This window comes from Anabrus simplex, chromosome 2, assembly GCF_040414725.1.
Source record: "Anabrus simplex isolate iqAnaSimp1 chromosome 2, ASM4041472v1, whole genome shotgun sequence".
Classification (NCBI taxonomy): domain Eukaryota; kingdom Metazoa; phylum Arthropoda; class Insecta; order Orthoptera; family Tettigoniidae; genus Anabrus; species Anabrus simplex.
Genome location: NC_090266.1, coordinates 1,002,221,828 through 1,002,245,915, shown reverse-complemented (window position 1 = coordinate 1,002,245,915; position 24,088 = coordinate 1,002,221,828). Strand labels below are relative to the sequence as shown.

At 38.0% G+C, this 24,088-nt stretch overlaps 1 protein-coding gene across 6 annotated transcripts in view; it reads right to left on the bottom strand.

Annotated features, from left to right (window-relative positions):
* loqs (loquacious) overlaps window positions 1–24,088 on the bottom strand; it is a 380,306-nt gene that overhangs the window by 239,590 nt on the left and 116,628 nt on the right. For all 6 annotated transcript variants that reach the window (XM_067141876.2, XM_067141881.2, XM_067141877.2 and 3 more), the window contains exon 4: window positions 20,532–20,661. In XM_067141876.2, the coding sequence (XP_066997977.1) occupies window positions 20,532–20,661 (130 nt within the window). The remainder of the gene's footprint in view (window positions 1–20,531; window positions 20,662–24,088) is intronic.

Here is a 24,088-nt window from a genome sequence, read left to right as displayed (position 1 = left end):
CCACCTGAGCCGCTCAGCCTGGCAATTCAATAATTTACGTAAGTATATACTTTATTTTATGTCTTTACAGGTCATGTCATCATTGGCTAAGGCGCTAAACTAAATTGAAGGTGAAACTCAAGTATATCCTGGGACTCTACCGCCAACAATTGCAACAACAGTATTCAAACTGCAAGATCTTGAACCTCTGGAGCATTGTTGTACCCCTTTGGCCAATGTCCTCCCTATTAACTGGGATAAAGGACAGATTCGAGCAATTAATGGAAGACGAAGAATGCCAAGTAGCTGCAGCCTATCACCCAAAGTTTTGACTGGTGTGACTGCAAAAGTACAGTTGATAGCAAGTTGTCAATAGTCAAGAAGCTTATGGAAGCAAAAGCTGAAGACACTCTGAATAGAGAAAGTTATGCAGACAAAAAGGATCATTTTAGTATTAATTGAAGTAGCAATGATGATTATGAAGATTTTCTTCAGCACTGTTAGTCTGAAGATAGGTTTTGAAGGGCTCAGATATCTGACAAAGTTTAGAATTCGGCGAGAACCTGGCTGGACTAGAAGTCGAAAGACACTTTTATGGATGCTGTCTTTCTAGGAAAACCTGTCTTAATAAACCTATTTATTAAATATAATACTGCTATTCCATCTAGTGCTGCAGTAGATATTTTACAGGCTAAACGATCATCGCTGTCGGACAAAAATTTGAATATGCTAATGTTTATGAAGGGAAACGAAGCACCTAATGCAAAATTATGATCAATAATTGTGGGGTTGAGAAATAAAGTGGCGCAAGTCAAGAATGGACAGTTTAGAGAAAAATAAAAAAGTTTGCGTTCAAACCCATAAAAAAACTCACATTTTCTTGAAAATTTTTCTGGCAGTGTATTTATTATTTAGACTATTTATTTGCAGTACCATCACTCACGTGTTTTACATTCATTGAAGGGCATAACTTGACTTATGCCACTATAATCCTAAGCATATTAACAGATTGTAACATGTTTGTACCCCCTTATTACGTAAAGCAATGTTAAGAAAATTTATAGAACTGCGAAAATTAATACTTTATATTGGTTATAATGAAAATATAAAAAAGTATTAAATATGAATACATTTTTAGTTAAAACTGAAAAATTTCTAAATTAAGTTAAATGTATAAATATGATAAAAAATACAACATCTAAAAAGTAATAATTGAATGAAATTGAGGTTAAAATGTTCCTTAGTCTTTCGCTATTCCTTCTCTTCATCGTCTGTCAGTCAGCCCATGTCTGGAATAGCTCTAGTACTTCTTACACTTCCGAGGAAGTTATTATATACTGGAGGGATGCATTTCAGTAGATATAACATGGCTCATTTCTTCAAACCATTGATCTCTCGTGGCCCATCGTACAACTGTGCCTGCTGGAGTTTTGCAATAACATCTGCTGCCCTTCGTTTTTTCTTTTGGGTGCAATACTATCTCACTGAATGGAAAGTCCTCGTAAAGGGTCAGTCTGTAGGAAATGGTAAGAGGTTTTTCTTTTTCAGAACGAAGCACTGTACAGACTATTAGTTTACATCCACATTATCTGGGTATATCTTTTTTTTTTTGCTTTGTGATACTTTTCTCTAGTTCCTGAGAGGACCGAAAATCATCACGGTGCATCTTGACCAACGTGAACTACTTTTGTCGGCGTGCACTGAGAATAATCCTGTGTCAGTCTTCTGGCACATAAAGAACCTTCCCTTTGCTTTCTTTCTCTGTCAGCCCAAATTCACTGTCATTTGGGAGATAGGAATGGCCTGAAACCATAAATTTCTGATGTATTACATCAGTGGATATCTCTTGTGTGAGTTTCAGTAGTGTTATGGTTAGCTTAATGTTCCTATTCTGCCCAGTACATATGTTGCTGTGTATTACGAGAAGTATTTTCTGCGTAACTTCTGAATATTTGTTGATGCATGAGGCAATTTCTTGAGAAGCCCTCGATGCTATTGTTTCGTCCCAAGTATACATATTTGGCTACATTGTACACCCAAAAATTGTGCCAGTACATGTTACGTCTATAATAGGCCTATGAGACTGTTAAATTTGGAAATGGCAAGGCTTTTTGAATATCAATTGTAATCGTATAGTTAAATTAATAAATTTCATTGTTTGTCCGTATTGAACCAAGATTACAACTTTTATCATAATTTGGATCCAACTTATTCAATACATTTAAACTGTTGTTTAGATGAAATTACAACATATATTTCAATCAGAACTAGTTTCGACGCTCTTTTTACGTCATCAGCTGATATAGGTTCTTGGAAAAATTGGCAATCACACAAGTTTATCTACGTCAAATTGAACACAATTTAAAACCATATTAACAACTTAAAACTGTGTTACAATTATACTGTCTCAAAGTCCATATTTTCTACAAGCCCGAGACTTGCGAGTCTTAAACCTTAAATTGGTGAAAACATATGTAAACCGGTTTGCTCACTAATAAAATAACTTGGATTTAAAAGAACTAAAAATAAAATAGTCTTGAAGAAACATTAATTTAACACGCTTCTTAAAACATGATGTAGAATCATATTAAAATACTTCAATAAAATCTTCAGAGTCGCTTTAATGGAGCAATCCTAGTGAGGTGGAAACGAGCAATCCGTCTAAGATGTTAACAAGTACAACTTTCCCAGTTCAATGTGGACCTGAAATAATAGGAATGTAATAAACTATCACTTAACTGAAGAGGCAAAATATAAAATTACGTCTTACAACGTAAACGTTTTTACGTGACTCACCTCAAAGGATCGCTGTCCATGCAAAGCACAATGAAGCCTAGCGAGCAGTGTTGTGTTAGTAATCAAGTGTGCAAGGTTGGTCGGGACCGAAGGGGGGGAATAGGGGAAAGTGGGAGGAGGAACTGAGGAGGGGCAACTTGTTGGTGCTCCGGAGGGCGTGGTTGTAAAAAGTAACTAGTAAAGCTATTACACATAATATGAAACACCGTCCTAATGACCGGGATATGTACATTTTAGAAAAACTCGATAAGGAAATCAAAAAGAATATTTGATTTTTCAGAAATTTCATTTAAATTAAGGTTTGGATTAAAATACTGATCCAGGTGTATATAGCAACCCTCCGTAACATCCAGCAAACTTCCTTTTCCCAAGTTCTCCAAGATCTCAATGTCCTGTTCTATAGATGTGAATTTATGCTTTAGATCATGTACATGGTGGCCTACCGCGAAAAATCTGTTATATTTTATGGCATTGGTATGTTCCGTGTATCTAATTTTAAAACTTCGTCCTGTTTGACCTAGATATGTCCACCCACAGTCATTACATTTAAATCTATACACACCCGATTTGGTATATGGGTTCGATCTATTAACTGAGGCTGAATTGTGCAATACAACTGTATTATTATCAGTACGAAACGAAACCTTGACATTATGTTTCTTGAAAATATTAGTAAACTTATATATATCCTTATAAGTAAATACAGTATTGCGAACGCCTTCTGATTAGGTTTGTCTTTGGGCAAAGTGGTTTGTAAACGGTACCTGAAATTGTTGATGATACGTTCAATAAAGCATTCACTAAAACCATTAACCTTAGCCATTGAACAGATTATATTGAGTTCTTTATTCAAATTAGCTTTTGTCATGGGGATCCTAAAAGCCCATTGTACTAAACTATTGTATGTAGAGTTTTTTTGACTCTGTGGGTGTTCTGAGTCTTGTCTAATAGTGACTGTCGTTTGTGTAGGCTTACTTGATTACTTGATTCGAGAATTAGCAAAAATCCAAAGAAAAAGCAAAATTTGTTCTGGGCTATTTCCAATGGAAGATTAGTGCTACAAAAATGTTGCAAAATTTGGGCTGACAAGGCTTGGGAGTAGGCAGACAAGCTCCTCAAATAAGCGTATATATTCCCAACTATCAGTGGAGAGATGATATGGAATGACATTAATAGGCGAGTAAGGTTGAGTGATGTTTCTAAAAACAGGAAAAATCAAAATACAAATTTAAAGTTGGAATTCAGAGAGGCAAAATGGGCCAATATTCATTTAAAGGAAGAGGAATTATGCATTGAAACAATTTACCACGAGAGATGTTTGAGAAATTTCCAGCTTGTCCGAAATTATTTAAAGAAAGACTAGGTAAACAAATGATAGCAGATGTGCCAACCTTTGAAGTAGGTTATCAGTAATCCCATTTTTTAACTTGTACACACCCCACCCCCCAAATCAAAATATTTACGAGTCAAATTCAAAGCACCCCGTCTGCCCTTTCCAACAGCAATCTATTCTACAGTATATCATTACACAATAAAATTTGCTCATTATCTGTTAGTTCTGTGATAAAAATTCTTTGCAGCTTGTTTTGCACCCAGCAGCTACTTTTCAGTGCAGGTTTTGTTTAAACATACTTTCCCCTGAGATGACATTTTCATCTTCAGAACCATAAGCGTGTCCAGCGTAGATGTACTTAGTGTAGGCCTGAATTCTGTCTGATTTTTCCTAACAATACTGAAAACTCTTTCTTTGGCAGAGTTACTGTGAGGTACACTTAATACTGCAAATACGACATTACTTAAGGTTTTATACTTAATTTGTCCACTTTCATTTCTATGCTCTGCTATGTTGCCCCAGTACACATCAATGTTAGATCCATGTATACAATATATTCAGAGAAAGTATCACACTGGTAAACTACAAATTCCTCTTCAAGTTGGTCATGTTTACTTACCTAGACCAACCTTGGGAATCTTCGAACGAACAAAATATTCAAGAGATGAATAGGAAATCATCATTCTGAGAGAGATGTCTACAACTTCGGCATGAAGAAGAATTCATCATCAAGGGGAAATTTCCCGATAATGTAACTGCAAGCTGCCATATAAAACTGTCTTACAGAATTACTGTATTTACGCAAATAATCTCCGCACATTAAAATAAAATCTAGGCAGGAAATTTGGGTGCAGATTTTACTTGCGTCAAGGTTGGCATCACTCTTGGCTCACCTAGTTTTGTGTTGAGTGTACAGTTATACTTTGTGTAACCGAAGATGGAATAAAACACTGTCCCATACGTTATATTTAAACAAAACTATTCACACTTTTAATTCTAACCTGCATTTACATTTTTTAAAATAGTTTTTTACAAAGTAATTTAAATTCAACAATTCTCCGCATCACGAAAGAACGCATCTTCCAGGACTTTCATTCACTTCGGTGTGTATAGTGTGTTTCTTAGCTGCCAAGTTCGTGTGAAATCTTAATTATGTTGTATTCGGCATTTTGAGGAACGCCACAATATCACGTAGCAAGCAATGTGAGGAGAAGCAGAATCCGCGAACACTGGCGATGCCGACAATTGGCGAAAAAGTGTGGCTCATAATTATAATCAATTCGTACACACCGAACAATAGTGTCAATGCTGATGAAACTGAACACACACACTCTCTCTCTCTCTCTCTCTCTCTCTCTCTCTCTCTCTCTTCCTGCCAAGCCCAGACGGACTTATGATTTTATAGGAGATGGGGTCACTGTAATGTGTTATAATGTACGCGGAAGCGAAAGACTACACCCTTTGCCATAGGAAAGTTCAATAAACAATGATATTTTAAGGGCGTCAGGCACTTTCCGTGCAGGTACAAGGCATCTAAAAATGCAAACAGTACAGTAAACCAAAAACATAAAGCAATTGCACACAGGAGCCAGCATAATTTGTCCTAGTCTTTGAACGATTTTTTTTTTCTTTTGTTGCGTGAGGTTATGTCTGCCAGTGATTTATCCAAGTGCATTATTTGAATAATGTAAATGTGCCTTGTTGGATTCATTTTGGAAATAGATTTTTTTCCATGGCATTTGAAAGGTTTAAACTGTGAATCAAGGTGATTAAATGCATTAATGGGTCTTAAAATACTTTGTGACATGGGAACGGTTGGCATTTTCTGAATTATGACAGAAATGCCAAGGCGGGAAATTGTTCAAGGATAGATTCACTGCCCTGTGTTGCAATGCAGACGGGCGCGAGAGACTTCCTACTTTCTCCTCTCGTCATAAGGAAGTTCAATAAGTCACAATGATTTAAGGGCATCTGGTACTTTCCCTGCAAGTACAAGGTATCTAAAATGTATAATGTACAGTAATCCAATAAATAAATTACTTGCACAGGGGAGCCAGCATAGATGTCTCCTCGTCTTTGAATTTTATTCTTTATTTTATTTTATTTTCCCCCCGTGAGGTTGCGTTTGCCAGTGAGTTATCCAAGTTCATTATTTGAATACTGTAAATGCACCTTGTTGGATACATTTTGGAAATAGTTTTCTTCCCGTGACATTTGAAAGGTTTAAACTGTGAATCAATGTTAACTGCATGCAGTAGTGGGTGTTAGATTGTTTCGTGACGCGACAAGGGTTGGCATTTCTGAATTACGAGTTGGTGTTTAATTCGAAATCACGTATTAGCATGGTTTTACTGTATCGCAAAACTAAACATCAGAGTTCGCCGATGTGTCTGTTTCAAGTGTTTACATTGCTCGAAAAGAATTATCCACCACCAATGTGATGAACTTGTAAGCAATTGAGGAGAGGATTCTAATGATGCAAGAGACAATGAATATTCCGATGTACAGGGAATCAATCCTATTGCAACTTCAGATTAATGAAATACCTGTCACATAAGTAGGTCTACCTGCAAATTTTCATGGCATTTTATAGCTGTGATAATGTAAAGCACCTATATCTGTAAATGTGTATGTATAAAGACCACGTGGACCTCACGGACTGATATAAAATGATTGTTTATACCTACGTTACTCTTTCATTGGAAGGAATTTTGGTTCATTTCATTTTTTTAACATGAGCCTTCCTAAAAATGGGGTGCTGGGATTATTAGCATAAATATAGTATAAAACATCTTTTCATCACAGTCATTATCCTTCAAGTATGCCCTATCTTTTGCTCCAATTACCAAGCCCTTTCTGGTATTTCCTCCTCTTGAATTAAACACTCAAAAGGGAGGTAGATTCTGACTGAATAGCAAATGGCTGAACAAATCTAACTATTAGGTCAGTTAAAAGACCAGTATGTTTTCTCCTAAGAAGATGTATGGCGAGAGCATCTTGTTGCAGAAATAAATTCGCTGAGTTAATGTCAGGAAGTATACTCTGAAGAAAGTAGCAAAACAATTCTGTGTGTGGGTCTTCTAAGAAAGATTTTACAGTTTCAAACTGCTTGTTGCTCTCATTTTTATGGTGGGTCTCACTACAAAACATGAGTGTCAAAGCTTCCCACTACCCTCAAGAAATCTTAACCACTCAACATGGAGTGCCATACACTTTACATCAACTCCCCAACGCTGTGGCGGATTGACATACATTGCATGCGCATAGCAGCTCCTGATTTGTGCTTCTATCTAGCGAATATTTATTGAACTATTAAAACTGTAGTAAGATATAACTATAGACAAAGCATCGATCTTTCATTTGATGCATATATCTATCGAGTTTTTATCGATCACATGATGTATCGTGTCTGAAAAAACCAACAAGTTCTGTTGTTGACATCATGGCAGCTAACGTTTTCTTGCGGCTGCAAATTTTGAAAATGAATTGTGTTTTACCGAATGATACGGTGAGTCTAGTTTCATTAAGCAAGGACTAGGATATAGAATGAGAGTGAAAGTAGTGATTGTGGCATTGATATTGCTTTCGATACACGGAAAAATACCGGCTATATTATTATTGATGATGGGTTTGTGTAAGAAGACATGGACAGAGGGCAAAAGGACATTTTTATGGCAAATTATGGGTCTCAGAATGCTGCAAAGAACCGATTATAACCAGTGTGAAAAATTTTCAGTTTTCTACTGTGGAGTTCATAAAGATAATAGTAGAATAATCAGATATTTATTCTCAACATCACATGCAGTCATATGGAATATTTCCGTTCCGATCAAGGGTAAATGAATATGTATTCGTTACTGTGGAGGAAATGTATGTGGTTTTTGCATTGAGTATGTTAATGAGCGTAGTACAGAAACCTGTGTTGAGATCTTATTTCTCACAAAATCCAGGTACTAGCTACTTCTATATTTGATTCAGCAATATCTCTTATTCGATCTGAAAGCCCAGAAGATTCCCCCACTTCATTGAACTTGGATAATTCCAGTAAATTATGCTGTTTTTTGGTTAATGCAATGTATGGGAATGCCTACTGAAAAGGAATGTACCAAAAGCTTTAATTAACAAGATAAAAATGTTGTATTATGAAAGTAAAAGCAGTGTACAAGTGGGGAGTGGTGACTCAAACGTTTTATACAAAATAAAGGTCTCAAGCAAGGAAGGGCACTGTCGCCATTATTGATTATTAGATTGATGGATGAAATCATAAAACGTGTAAAACAGATTATCAGTAGTGATGAAGTGAATGCTTTGGTATTTGCAGATGATGTCATGATTTGGGGAAAGGAAGAAAAGGAAGTACACAGGAGAATGGATATTTGGAATGAAAAGCTGAAGGAGTTTGGAATGGTAATTAGAAGAAGAAGAAAAAAAAAAAAAAAGAAAACTGTAGTCATGCACTGTGGAAAAGGAGAAGCCAAGTGAACACATATGGAGAACGGTTAGAGAATGTAGAACAGTTTACATATCCAAGTAGCATTATTAATGGAAGTAATGAAACCAACCCTGAAATTAATAACAGATTAAGCAAAGGTACAAGAATTCACCAAGTCAGACAGCTTTTATGGGATGACAAAGTATCCAAGAGAACGAAATTAACATTATATAAACAGTATTTCATACTAATTATAACATACGGACTAGAAACGCTGGGAACTAATAAGAGACAAGATAGTAAAATCCAAGCAGTAGAAATGAAATTTTTAAGAACATCAGTTAAAAAGACAAGAAGAGATAGAATTCAAAATATTAAAATCAGAGAAGAGCTGAATAAAGAAACGTTAGTACAGAAGGTAGAGAAAGAAAGACTGAGATAGTTCGTACATGTAAAAAGAATGGGAAGGGAACAGGTAGCAGGAAGGGAATTGAAGAGAAGTTATGGGAAGGAGACCAGTTGGAAGACTGAGAAGAAGGTGGATGGATCAGATGTGGAAGGACATTAGAGAAGCTGGATTGGATGTGGCAGAAGTAATGGAGCAGGAAAAGTGCAAGGATAGAAAGGAGTTGAGGAGGCTTGTAAACCACACCCGGGCGACCGGAATGGGACATTGATGATGACGATTATGTGTTTATGTACTAATAACATACTGAACAGTTTGGTAAAATTCATTGAACTGCTTGTCATTCACGCCCAATTAACTAAAACCCTGAACTCATAGCATGCTTGGTGCTATACTCCTCCTGCAGCACATGGTAGCCAGGTAGTAAAACTCATCCCACGCTGAGAAGCTAATAAACTGAAGAAGTGAGAGCCAACGGGTACTGAAATACTTCAAAATTTTGCGACCCTCTGTGCCACAAAGAGCCTGATATACTTTCAGCGTGTTTTGCCTTTTAGAACTCAAAATAGTAATATAACTGAACTGAAAAGTTCTCTACATTGGCCAGTAATTGGGCTGCCACTTTTTGTGCACAGATGTGTATGATATGACATGAACAACCCAGGACAGGAACAGAAAAACGCCTGTCCTTCACAAATTTGGCAACACCTTTATTTGCCCCTATCATTGTGTATGTATTGTCAGATGAAAAAGAAATGCAATTTTTCCATGGAATGGCTAAAGAAGACAATTCACTATTACTAACACAGAAAATTCCCTCGCCTTGGTTGTCATAACTCTCTAACAATGACAATATAAGAGTTGATATTTGGCCTCACTGAGCATTATAGAAAGAGAACTATAGGATAAAGTTTAACTGCATTTGAATCCGTACTATCATCAATAGCCAAAGAAAAAGGCGTTATTTGCAAATGTTCACTCATTTCCTTTTCTTGCCTTGGATGCCATGTATTGAACTAAAGCAGAGCTTTTAGTTCTTAAACAACCATATTTCTGAGGTATTTTGAAGTCAGGGAACATTGATCTAAATAAATTTCCAGTGTGGTCTGAAAGTGATGACTGAATATTATGCTCAAAAGAAATGACATGAAAAGCAATTCAGCATTTGTCACCACACTTTCATAACTTTTTACAAAGAACGATAAAACAGACCGGTTTCATAATTTTGATTCACCGTATGTGTGATGTTTCTTGGATTTTATGTGTCTTATGCAATCATCTCATCCACCGTCAGCCACAGAGAAATCACACGAACACACACTGCAGAACACGTGCTTTTCACCAACACGTGAAGCAAGTAGGCATGGCCATTTGTTTGTGCAACTGCCTCTATATTTCTGTAACACTGCTCTCTCCTTAGAAGAAGATGCAATTTCACAATTGCTCCGCTTCATTTTACAAAACCAATCACTTCTTTTCGAATCCACAACTAGGAAAATTAGAACTGAAACGCGCTAGATATTCCACTCACGTCTATGCACACAACAAAGAGAGCCTAACGCACGCACTGGAGGACAGCAGAGCAAGGAGTAGAGCCTACTTCACGGCCGACTTGATGCATCATTCTAGCTAAGAGAGCAGTGTATATCTATGTAGCTGGCTGTGATTCCACAATACTTGTGGGAAACCAAAGAAGTGGCAACCAAATTAAGCACCAAGTAAGTTTAGTTGCCAACTTACAAACATTGCAAAGAGGAGGGTTGACCAGTAAGGGATTTAACATTTTTTACTTATTTCCTTTTTACGTAGAAATGATTTTTTATCGTGATGATGTTGCTTTTCCGTAATGATTTCCCCTTTAACCATAATGCTGTAATTGCAAAGTGAAATCTGTGATCATTACAGACAATCCATAGTAGTTGGCACCTCTGTGTTAGGGAATATGCCACATGGGCGACTGCCCTAAATGCACACTGAGTATCAGTATTTCAGTGGTTGCAGTACTAGCATGGAAGCATTAAGAGGTGTGCTCTAAACAGTGTAGTGATTGTCTAGGATGGCATAACGTGCAATGTCCACATGTGAACATGTAGGCATACATTGTGTCACTGAGGATGTTCAAAAAGGGCAGTTATTTGATAAGTGGGCCATAATATAAGTTATGCTGTTTGAACATTGAAGCAGTATAGGGAGACAGGAACTGCTGACGACTTGCCTTGCACAGGACATCCAAGGGCTACAACTACAGTCGATGACTGTTGCCTGTGAATTTCAGCTTGGAGGAACCCTGAATGCAATGCCATCATGCTGAAAAATAATCACTGGACAGCAACAGGTCACAGTGTTTCGACTCAAAACTGTGAAAAACAGGTTGCACAGTGTACAATTTAACTCTTGCTGGCCATGGAGAGGCCCAGCTCTCCGACCTAGATATCATGGAGCACGGTATAGATGGGCCCAACTTTGTGCTGAATGGTATCTTGAGAACTGGCATACAGTTCTTTTCACCAAAGAATAAATCAAACACGTGTTTCTCATTAATGACTTCCTTCGTGATCACTATATCACTCTACTAGAGTGGCCGTCATGTTGCCCAGACATAAATGCAAACGAACGTGCCTGGAAAAAATTAAAGAATACTGTTTATGGATGTCACGAACCACCAGCCACTCTGCAAGATCTTCCGCGAATCACAACTGTGGAGTGGGAAAATTTGAATCAACATTACCTTAATGAACTAGTGGACAGTATGCTACGAATTCAGACATGCATCAATGCAAGGGGACCTGTAACCCGGTATTATAGGTGCTGGCGTGTTCTGTATTGACTAACTGAGAAAGCAATGCTGTATTGTCACACAGCCTCACATTTGTTCTTTTGTTGGGCAACAAATAACGCTGATACGGAACATGTCTCTCTCTCTCCCCCCCCCCCCCCCTTTTTAATAGAGTCAGGAACTCTTTCGTCCAAAGCGATGCAAAACTCTTTTATAATGAGAGAATATCAGTAAATCATGATATACATTAGAAGTTTGATGCATCGTTCCCAGAACAGTTGTTATCCTGTACTCATCATTCAATTTATTTGGTCCCAAAAATGTTCCATATAAACCCACGTTAAATTTTCCTGCATCTATCGTTCCTCAAACTATCGTTTTCCCGAGTGAGTTGGCCGTGAGCTTGCATCCGGTAGATGGTGGGTTTGAATCGCACTGTCGGCAGCCCTGAAGATGGTTTGCCGTGGTTCCCCATTTTTCACACCAAGCAAATGCTGGAGCTGTACTTCAATTAAGATCACTGCCGATTCCTTTCAACTCCCAAGGCCTTTCCTATCCCATCGTCGCCATAAGACCTATCTGTGTTGGTGTAACGTAAAGCCACTAGCAAAACAAATAAATAAATAAATAAATAAATAAATAAATAAATAAATAAATAAATAAATAAATAAATAAATAAATAAATAAATAAATATATAAATAAATAAACTATAGTTTTATCGCATTGATCATCAAAAATATATTTTTGTCCTCGGCCATAATTTTCCCCGCATGGATCGATTGTACATAAGGAAAATATACACAAAGTTTTTTAATTTAAAGAGAGAGCTCAATACTCCAACATATAATAGCGGCAATCAGTTACGCGAGAACGTACGAGCGATTCAGAGTTGCTAGTCTTCAGCAAGGATCTTGTAGGCTGGAGTGCTTTGCTCAAGGTATTCACATGCAACCTCAATACAAGCCTCCTGGCTCCAGCGCTTCTCCTCGACCAACTAATCGACCCCTCGAAGTATTTTTATTTACAAGGATTAAAATGGAAGCACTGTAAAATTCAAATCTGCCACCATTTACTGCATTGTTAGTGGCTGGCTACGCCTACCACCTTCGTTAAAAATTAGAAATCACGCAGTTTAAAATCACATGCATGCGCCGGGTAGGCTTTAGTTACAGGGTTATTAATCGCGTCATACCTTGTGGAGTGAGTGGGATGATAGAGGCCTGTTGACCACTTCGTTGTCCCCTACCCAATTGTCTTGTTACAAAGCCGACTTAACCAAACCATACCAATAATCCTTACACTAACCGGGTATTGAAACTAAGTTGGCAGCCTAGCATAGCCCGCTGTGACATAATGTGAGATGCGCCATGTTGAATTTCTAACCTCTGTGACACTGTCCAAGCTGCGTCATGTGGGATCTCTAACGTATTATTCGTGAAGGGACTACGGAGTCCTTAAATTACAGGTTATCACCGTAATATCTATGTATATCATTAATTTGCAATAAAAGAACTGAACTTACAGGTTTTCAGTTATTACGAGCTTTCAAAGGCATTTGATACCGTTGATCATGAAACATTGTTGCACAAATGATATCAGATTGAGTTAGAGGAATTGTGAACGACTGGTTTAGATCATACCTGGATAAATGATCCCAGTTTGTTGAAATTACACATCGTAACAGTAAAGGGCATTATGGGACATAACACTCTCATGTAACAAACAAAGACTTAAATATTCCGCAGGGTAGTATTTCTTGGTCTATGTGAATGATCTTCCTCACAATAATCAAGTAGAAACTGCAGTTCTGTATGCTCATGATACAAACATAATTATTAATACAGTAGAACATCGATAATTCAAAATCGGTTAATTCAAAATCCCGCCTAATTCGAAGCAGCTCTCGTTCCCGGAAACATGAGATACAGTTTTGCATTTATTTCAATTGTTTAATTCGAAATACGGATAATTCGTAATTTGAAGTACAACGTCGGCCCCGTTACCGAAATTCAGACTTAATTCAAAACTGCCTTTACATTTTAAAACAATAGTATGTTAGAGTAATTTCAACTCGAAATTTATCCGCTCCGCGTCATAATATAACGCGCGTTCCGGAACGAGGAGGGGTAGCTTTCCTCACTTACACTCACTTCGGTGGGTCTACAATGCGCTTCATGATTGCTAAGTTGAATGAAATCGGAATTCTTTTGTATTCAACCTTTTAAGGAACGCCGTAATATCACGCAACAGGCAGTGTGTGGGAAAACAGAATCCGCGAACACTGGCGATGCCGACAGTTGGCGAAAAAACGTGGCTCATATAATAAATTCGTAGGCACCGAACAATATTGTCATTGCCGGTGAAACTGCATTGCTTTATTTTAATGCGAGCCCAAACGGTCTTATGGTTTTAAAGGAGAAATTGTCAGCCGGGAAATTGTACAAGGGTGAGGGATGGGGGTCATAGTAGTGCGTTGCAATGCACATGGAAGCGAGATACTTTATCCCCTCGTCATAGGAAAGTTCGATAAGCTACAATGTCGGGCACTTTTCATGCCAGTACAAAGCATCTGAAAATGCAAACAGTACAGAAATCCAAAAAATCATGCATTTGCACAGGGGAACTGGCATAATTTATCCCCGTCTGTGAATTGTGCGATTTTTTTCCTTTTGTTGCGTGAGGTTATGTTTGTCAGTGATTTATCCAAGTGCATTATTTGAACGTTGTAAATGCACCTTGTTGGATACCTTTCGGAAATAGTTTTTTTTCCGTGGCATTTGAAAGGTTTAAACTGTGAATCGAGGTGATTGTCTGTATTAATGGGTCTTAGAATACTTTGTGACGCGGCAAGTGTTTACATTTCTGAAGTACGAGAGAAGTGCCATGTCGGGAAATCGTACACAAGGATACACAAGGATAGTCATAGAAGAGTTCGATTTTAAGGGCATCGGGTACTTTCTGTGTAAATACAAGGCATCTAAAACGCATACAGTATAGTAATCCAATTAATAAAGCACTTGCACATGGGAGCCAGCATACATTTCTCGTCTTTGAATCGTGCTTTTTTTTTCTTTCTTTCTTTCGTTGCGTGAGGTTATGTTTACCAGTGAGATATCCGAGTGCATTATTTGAATACTGTAAATGCACCTTCTTGGATACATTTTGGAAATAGTTCTTTTTCCTTGGCATTTGAAAGGTATAAACTGTGAATCAAGGTTAACTGCATGCAGTAACGGGCCTTAGAATATTTTGTAACGCAGCAAGGGTTGGTACTTCTGAATTGCGAATTGGTGGTTAAATCGAAATCACGTAATTCGAAGCCCGATTTTTGAGTCCCAACGACTTCGAATTAACGAGGTTTTACTGTAATCCTGACCCCATGGCTATAGAAACTGCAGCAAATACAGTCCTGTCTAAGTAAGAATCATGGTTCAGGAAAACAAACATTGAACCTAAAAAAGACTCAATACAGTAGACATTCCGTGTTATCCGACACTGGTAGACTTAATTTGAACTTTTGGTGGAGACTAAATTCAGGGACACCCGGTGTGGAGGGTGCGACCGTGGGACAAGCACTGGCCTGACCGCTGGCGGTAGGACCGGTTTTTCTCTCAAGGACAGGTGCAGTGAGTCTTCAGTCATTGTTCATTATAGTATTGGTTGGGTGCGGATGTTATAGTTTTCATATCCTTTGTGAGTATGGCGAGTAAATGGAAGAAAGTGATTGTTTCTACAAGTTGAGTGCATTAAAGAGACTGGACAAAGAGGAAACTCTTCAAAGAGTGGCTTCAGATTATCGTGTTGGACGTGTTACAGTGGGAGACTGGAAAAAAAAGAGGGGAGAAATTGAAAAATGGTGCTCTACCAGAGCAACAAGTGATGCACTGAAAATTACAAAAACAATGAAAAAATGTGAGTATGAAAAAGTAAGTGAAGAGCTATTTCTTTGGTTCACTGAACACCGGGAAAAGGGCCTGCCAATATCTGGCCCCATTCTGCAAGAAAAGACGGTGTATTTCCAGAAGGAGTTTAATGAAGGGGACCCTAATTTTACTGCCAGTGCGGGGTGGCTTGATCGGTACGACATTAGGCAGCTTAATATCTGTGGAGAAAAACTGTCAGCTAAATCCGATGAGGTTGTGAAATTTAAAAAGGGATTTCAAGAAATAATTCTTGCTGAAGGATTAACCGGCGATCAGATTTTTAATTGTGATGAGACTGGGCTAAATTTCAAGATGCTGCCACGAAAAACTCTCGCAGCCCAAGCCGAGACTTCTGTACCTGGCTACAAGCGTAGTAAGAAAAGAGTTACTCTTCTTGCCTGTAGTAATGTTACTGGGAACTTAAAAGCAAAATTGCTTATATTCGGTAAAGCAAAGAAGCCTAGGGCTTTTAAAAACATTTCTATTAATGCTCTTCCAGTCCATTACACGAATCAGAAGACTGCCTGGATGTCTGCTGACATCTTTAAGGACTGGTTTTTTACACAGTTTGTTCCAGATGTAGAAAAATTTCTAGCTTCGAATAATCTCCCTAGAAAAGCGCTTCTTCTACTAGACAACGCTCCATCACACCCAAACGAAAAGCAACTTATAAGTGGTGACATCAAAGTCATGTTCCTCCCTCCTAACGTGACGTCATTATGCCAGCCAATGGACCAAGGTGTGCTGGAAATATTGAAGAGGAAATATTGGCAGAAACTCCTTTCATCCCTGATAGAGGTAATGGACAATGGCAACGACATGATAGAAAAGTTAAAACAAATCAACATGAAAGACGTGGCATATTGGATAGCGCAGTCTTGGGAAGAAGTTTAAACAATGACATTAGCAAAGTCTTGGAACATATTGTTGAGTGAGGTTGAACATCGAGAGGTGGTACAAGAAGACATGGAAAATATTGTGCCCCTACTGAATTGCATTCCGGGCTGTGAGGATGCTACGACTGCAGATGCGAGTAAGTGGTGTGCACAAGATCAGGTGTTTGAACTAACTGACCCTGATATAGATTTTGTGAATGCTAATGGAAATTAGGATGATGATGAAGAAGAACGAGGCATTGCAGAACAAGAGGAGAAAACGATGACTCACAGTGAAGGATTAAGTGCATTGGAAATGGCATCAACCTACGTTGAGCAACAGCCGGAAGCAAGCGCAACAGAGGTGCTGATTTTTCGTCAATGGCGGGATCTCGCAGCAAGAAAACGTGGATCAGCAGGCAAGCAGACATTGTTGACAAGTTTCTTTTCGTAAGACATTTGGAATGCTTTCATTCAATACTGCATGCAATGTACAATTGATCTGATAATGCATTAAACAGAGTACCGTAAAACATGTCATTGTTTTAGTACTAGAGTACAGCCTTCCTGTTTGTTTCAGTTCATTTTCAAAGTTGTTCTGTATTATCCGACATTTTCGGTGATCCGACATACTCCAGGTCCCGTTTAGGTCTGATAATCGAGACTCTACTGTACATGGAATTCAAGGCATCTAACTACCATGACAAAACTGCAAAAAACAACCTTATATTAAATGCAAATGCAATTAAAAATACGTTGACCACAAAATTTTTAGGTGTCCATATAGATGAAAATTTAAGATGGGATTGTCATATTAAAAAATAGGGAAGTCTGAGTTCTGTTTGTTTTGCCTTAAGGATTTTGCCTAATAGTTGTAGTGAAGAATAAGTTAGAATAGCATATTTTGGATATTTCCATTCAGTCATCACTTATGCTATTGGTCTCTGGGGCTGCTACGAATCAAATCTTGATATTTTTCGAATACAGAAACGAGCTATTAGAATTATATTGAGACGTAACAGGTTCGATCATTGCAGACCATTATTTGAGAGACAAAGGATACTTCCAGTACCAAGCATATACATCATGCAATGCATTCTACATGTGAAAAAAGATATTGATCACTTCAGAAAGAATTTTGACAATCACAATTACCAGACGCAAACAAGAAATAATATATTTATCGAGCACAAGCGTAAAACCATTACCTTGACACATGTAGACTCTGTTGGAATCACACTGTATAATAAGCTTCCAAATAAGATTAAAGATATTAGTCCCGTCAGTTCATTTACCACAGCTTTAAAAAATCTCCCGCTGAGCAGCTGCTTCTATAGTACAGAAGAATATACGATGAAGTGCTGGTAATGATGCTATTACTTCTTAATTTGTAAACATTCTTAATATCTAGTAACTAGCCTTAAAAATATGTTAATGTCACGCTGATTATGTACTATTATTAACACCACCCCTCGTAGATTTTTATCTTTATTTTATCTTTGAAGTATTGGTTATTAAAATTATTAATTATTTTTAAAAATTAAGATGTGCTGTCCTAACATTGAGGTATTTGGTGTTTCTGCTTCCTTTCTTTTTCTGCTTTTTTAAAATGTTCATTATTGTACATATATTATTGTTAGTATTAAGAAATTACTCGACAACTCCTATACTATAAGTAAAATTCTTTCAAGAATAAAATTTACTGTGTCCACCTACTATTCAATACAATTAAATTATTGTATTGTATTAATTATTAATAATTTATTAAATTAATTAAATTATTGTATTTAATTGTACTGAATAGGTGTACACAGTAAATTTTATTCTTGAAAGAAATTTACTTAATGTTATCTTCAATACAGAACAGATATGAGATTAGTTACTTGTAACTCCTATACTGTCGGCATATTTCAAAATATGTAATTGTACAGTCTATGAAAGCTAAATGAATGAATGAATGAATGAATAAATAAAGAAAAGTGAAACGAAATAGCATAAAAGTAAAGTTTCATTTCCATAATACGATTATAAATTCAATGTAGTTGGTATTATAAATTTATTCATTCAGGACAAATATTTCAGGTTCTCTATGGGAATCAACATCTATATCATTTTATTTTCATTGCGTATATTATGTTTGCAATATTTTGATACCGTTATGTATTACGAGCATGTTCGGTTCCATGGCTGAATTGTTAGCACGTTGGCCTTCAGTCCAAGCTGTCACGATCGGGTTGGGGATTTTAACTTGCCTTGGTTAATTCTGATGGTTCGGGGGCTGTGTGTGCCGACTTATGCATTAGGATTCATCTTAGGCAGGGCCACATTACCATAAGCTCGTAGATCGCTTATCAAGCAAAAACTCAAAAGACCTGTACAGTGCTTTGGAGGCCACGCGCCATTATTATTATTATTATTATTATTATTATTATTATTATATTTACATGACGAGAAATGCCCAAATACAGTAACCGTATTTTATAATTTTGCTTTCCCCCTATTTTTCTGTCACCAACATTTATCGCTTTCCCGCATTCATCATCATTTTCATCCCCTCCCAGAAAAACAATGCACCAGGATTTTCACTGTAAGCAATCCCATCCTGTTTGTTGATTCCTTTCATAATTGTCACAGACATTGACAGCTCCTCTATTGAAGGCTTGCTTCTTTGGTCGTAAGAAATCCAAGAACAGCACCGTAATGTATTAGTAAACAATTTACCAGATTTTTAAAAATATTTTCTAAATATTTTCAGTTATTGCACCACCACACTACATAAAATATTTTATCATAGTTCAGCAGTTATAGATGAAAAGTTCTGTTTAGCTACTATTACAACATGCTTTAAAAAAACCTTTTATAAAATATTCATCCACTACACCGTCACATTTCATAAAAGATATCTTTAAAAATTCTTTGACAAATTAATTTCATAGTGTAATACCAGCCTTAGAGACCTGAATAATAAAAACAATCTTATGGCCTCAGCTGCTGGGCGCAGACATTTTAATTTGACGCCATCTGGCTGCATGCTCGTCAATTTTGATGTTATTCTAGGCCTACTGGATGGCAGAGTAAACCAAATCTCTCTTGGGAGTCCATGGCTGAATTTCAATTAATTTTGTCAGGTCAGCAGCTAATGTGTCACCAGAGACCTTTTACAATCCGACATGTCCAATAGCGGACCGTTTATATTGGTATTGTATAACATGGCGTGCCAAATGGACTTTTTTTCCACCCTTAAAACATCTGACATCTGCTGGGTATGAATCGACTATCTAGGGATCCGGAGGCCAACACTACCACTGACCCACAGAGGCAGCGAAATAATCTGTTACAATGTGCAGGTGATTAAATGAACTATCCTGTTATTTCTCATGAAGTACGTATATTTAACCCTTGACCAGCTTCTCTACAGGGTTGGGTATGAAGCGAGATGAATCTTCATACCAAATTTTATGACTAGATGCCCTTCCTGACATCAACTCCATATGAGGAGTTAATGAGATGAAGTGAATGACGGGATATATGATAGGACAAGATGAAAACTGTTGCCAGCACATAGCCTACTGCTGTTGAATAGTACAAAAGGGGTCAGCTCAAGGCTTAACATCCCCATCGGATGAATGAATAACCATCACCTGCATGATATATGAACATTGGAGAGGTTTGTAATTTAATCAAGGCTTTTGCCACTCAATGTAGTGATTAGAAATTGTATACCAACACTTCTCCTACCATGCCAGCCAACATTCTGATGACAAATTTTTTTTCGGGACTCCAACCGGCAAACCACGGTGTCAGACCATACTGACTTGACTCTTAAACAATCATGGCCACCAGGCGGGCTAAAACCCCTTATTTCACCTTATGAAATTCCAAATTTTGTCTTTATGACCCTCTACTCTGCATTTAGTCATAGCGTACATTGGAGGCGAGACGATGCAAACACACTATAATGTTGCTTTCCAGCATAACCATACCATCACATGACTAAATGTCATACATACCCTTCAGGAATGCCTAAATTGGCCCCCACAGTAAGAACGCCCTCTTCTCCTGGAGCAAGAATTATCTTGTCAAGCAAAGCTTTGGCTGCAGCATGCTTAGCTTCTTTCTTGGATCTTCCAGTTCCCATCGCTGCAACAAAGAAACAAAGTGAAACATTTGACAATTCATATTATAACAAAAATAGATTCGAATTTTTGCTAACCCAGTCAACTCCAGTATAGTTGTCGCCAACTTCACAAGCTGCATTATTTTCCTCATCCTTGAATGTTTGATTGTAATTCAGAAGTTTTTGACCCATGGCTTGGAGATTTGAGTAAGAAAATATAATTTGGGTAACAAATTCTTGAAGTCTGTTGTCAAATGTGTAAGGTAAGATCAGGTATTATGGCAGTTTGTTTTCTTACAAAATTCCCATTACTCTCACATCTCTCTGGTATCTGATATTTAAAAAGGAAGCAGCCAGAGTAATTTTTATTTTTCTGGTAAGAAAACAGCACTACAACAGATTCCCTTATAGAGTAAGTTTTCACAAATATTCCTCCCATGCGTCAAGTGATTCCTAGGATCTACAATTAGCTTGCCTGATATATATGAACTCAATTTACAGGTTGCCGTTATGGACAAAGTGAACTAGGACAATATAGATATAGGCCTACATCGCTGTAAGTTTATAGTCTGTGTAAATACATTGTACAGTGCTGGGCATTTTTTTTTTTTTTTTTTTACAAGCTGCTTTATGCCGCACCGACACACATAGGTCTTATGGCGACTATGGTATAGAAAAGGGCTAGGAGTGGGAAGGAAGCGACCATGGCCTTTATTAAGATAGAGACCCCAGCATTCGCCTGGTGTGAAAAATGGGAAATCACTGAAAACCATCTTCAAGGCTGCCGACTTTGGCGTTCGAACCCACTATCTCCCGAATGCAAGCTGATGGCTACATGACTCAAGCCACGCAGCCACTTACTCGATGTGGGTATTTCTAATTGTAGATGTAGGATTTTATGATTCCCAATGAACTACAGTATTTCTAGTTTGAAGAATTCTCTTGTTCTGTATGTACAATAGTGCAGGTTTGGCTTTTATTTATTTCTGAGCATTAGGCTGATTCTCCACGAGCAGGTAAAACACCGCTGTTCGCCCGCCTGACCGCTCAAACTTTTTGCCTATTCTACACGAGCGGTTGAATTGACGCTGGTAAACAGCGCCAAAAACGCCGGCGACACGCAGCTATTCTCCATCAGCGATAAACCTGACACACTATAATGATGGATGTCGTACAAATAGGTCTTGCTGTCGGAGCTGTTCAACTACAGTTGTTAGCAATATTGAAAAAGAAACCTGGTAAGAAGAGACGTCGGTGGACTTACTCTGCGTTATCGAATCGGCTCACCACTGGACAGTTTCATTTAACGTTTTGCGAACAGGAACTATCTGGAAATGTTTTTCCAATATTACAGAATGTCAGTTGAGATGCATATTACTAAACGAGTGAAATGGTAGTTTAGGGGAAGGCCTGAAATTTAATTTTCAAATATTAATATTATTAGTGGTCTTATCGATGAATATTACATAACTAAAGTTATATAAAATTAAATTTCCGATCATTTATGTCTCATACATGTTTACCGTACAGGCTATGATAACAGAGACATTCATGAAGTTGTATTTTTGTTGCTAAGTCTATATCAACGCCGATGCAGGGGAAAATGGGTTAACAGAATATAATGAGAATCGGTACATAGAGTCGGGGAATAAGAAACACAAGTCTAAGCTATAAACAATTTTATTCACCCTGGATGAAATTGCAGTTTAGGGGAATCAACTAAAATTTATTTTGTAAATACCTACAATAAGTTATTGGTCCTATCGAAAAGTACTGCTTAACAAAAGTTAGAGAGAATACAATTTTCGATCATTTATGTTTTATTGCCAACGGCCGAAGCCGTGTTGAAACACCGGATCCCGTGAGATCTCCGAAGTTAAGCAACATTGGGCGTGGTCAAGATTTGGAAGGGTTGCTACGGGCTGTTGGTGAGGGGTAAGGGAACGGAGTCCGACTCGATGGCTGAATGGTCGGCGTACTGGCCTTCGTTCCAGAGGGTTACAAGTTCGATTCCCGGCCGGGTCGGGAATTTTAACCTTAATTGGTTAATTCCAACGGCTCGGGGGCTGGGTGTGTGTGGAGTATTCAACATTAGAAATCATCCCTCATCTTCACAGACATGCAAGTCGCCTAATAGGCCGTCTACCAGAAAAAGACCTGTACCATTCCTCTCCAGAGGCCATACGCCATCATTATTATTATTATTATAAGGGAATGGAGGAGGGGAAAGGAACTAGCCACTCTACCGCAGGTAAACTCCGGCTCAGGCGCACCTCTGCGGAGGTTCGGACCTGCCTTCGGGAAAAATGCACCCTTACCTTTATGTTTTATTCAGTTTTACCGTACCAACTATGATAAGAGTGGTATTTCAGAGTCGGAGGAAAACTAAATGTGAAGGCCTGCAATATCGAAAGCGCATAACATTCATCAACAATAACATTATATTGACCATTGCTTGTTGTGATGTTCTTTGTCTCTTATGCTGCCCCTCCACTCCGATAGATGGGATTACTGCTGCGTACCGAGTATAACAGCCTGACTGAATATTGACGGGAAATAGCTCGGGAGTTAGAAAACTTTCTTCTTTAGCATTTCATTCCTCTGGTTCATACATTTCCTTATGAAACGAAATGAAATGAAATGGCGTATGACTTTTAGTGCCGGGAGTGTCCGAGGACAAGTTCGGCTCGCCAGATGCAGGTCTTTTGATTTGACGCCCGTAGGCGACCCGCGCGTCGTGATGAGGATGAAATGATGATTAAGACACATACACCCAGTCCCCGTGTCAACAAAATTAACCAATTATGGTTAAAATTCCCGATCCTGCCGAGAATCGTATCCGGGATCCCTGTGACCAAAGGCCCGCACGCTAACAATTTAGCATGGAGCCGGACACATTTCCTGATACTGCTGGTACGTAACACACTGGTTCATCATAGTATTCCAGCTGTTGGATCCCTACTCTGACGGGCTGTTTTGAATGAGCAGTGTACTGGTATTATTATTATTATTATTATTATTATTATTATTATTATTATTATTCTTATTATTATTATTATTAGTAGTAGTAGTAGTAGTAGTAGTAGCACCACAATTCACTAAATAAATAAAAATTCAACCCTGAAAAGAGCCGGTTCGTAAGAAAAGCTTCTTCCGCTTCACTTTTATTATATCTATATTCACTTTATTCCAAATTAGCAGTGAAGAGGGGCTTTCTTCTCTGGCTTTGAGGAAGAATGTGCCTCCAAGTCAGATAGTTTCTTCCCCCGCCAGTATAGTGAATTGAGATTTTCCGATTCATAGTGTATTCCTAGGAAACAGATTAGTAAAAGGGCATAGTTTTTGCCCTGGGACTCTCCACTATTCGACCCCTCCTCCCCACTGAAAAAAGACGAAGAGTGTTCACGGATCACGGCTGTCTGCGGGTTGATCATTCCAGCTCTGAAAATT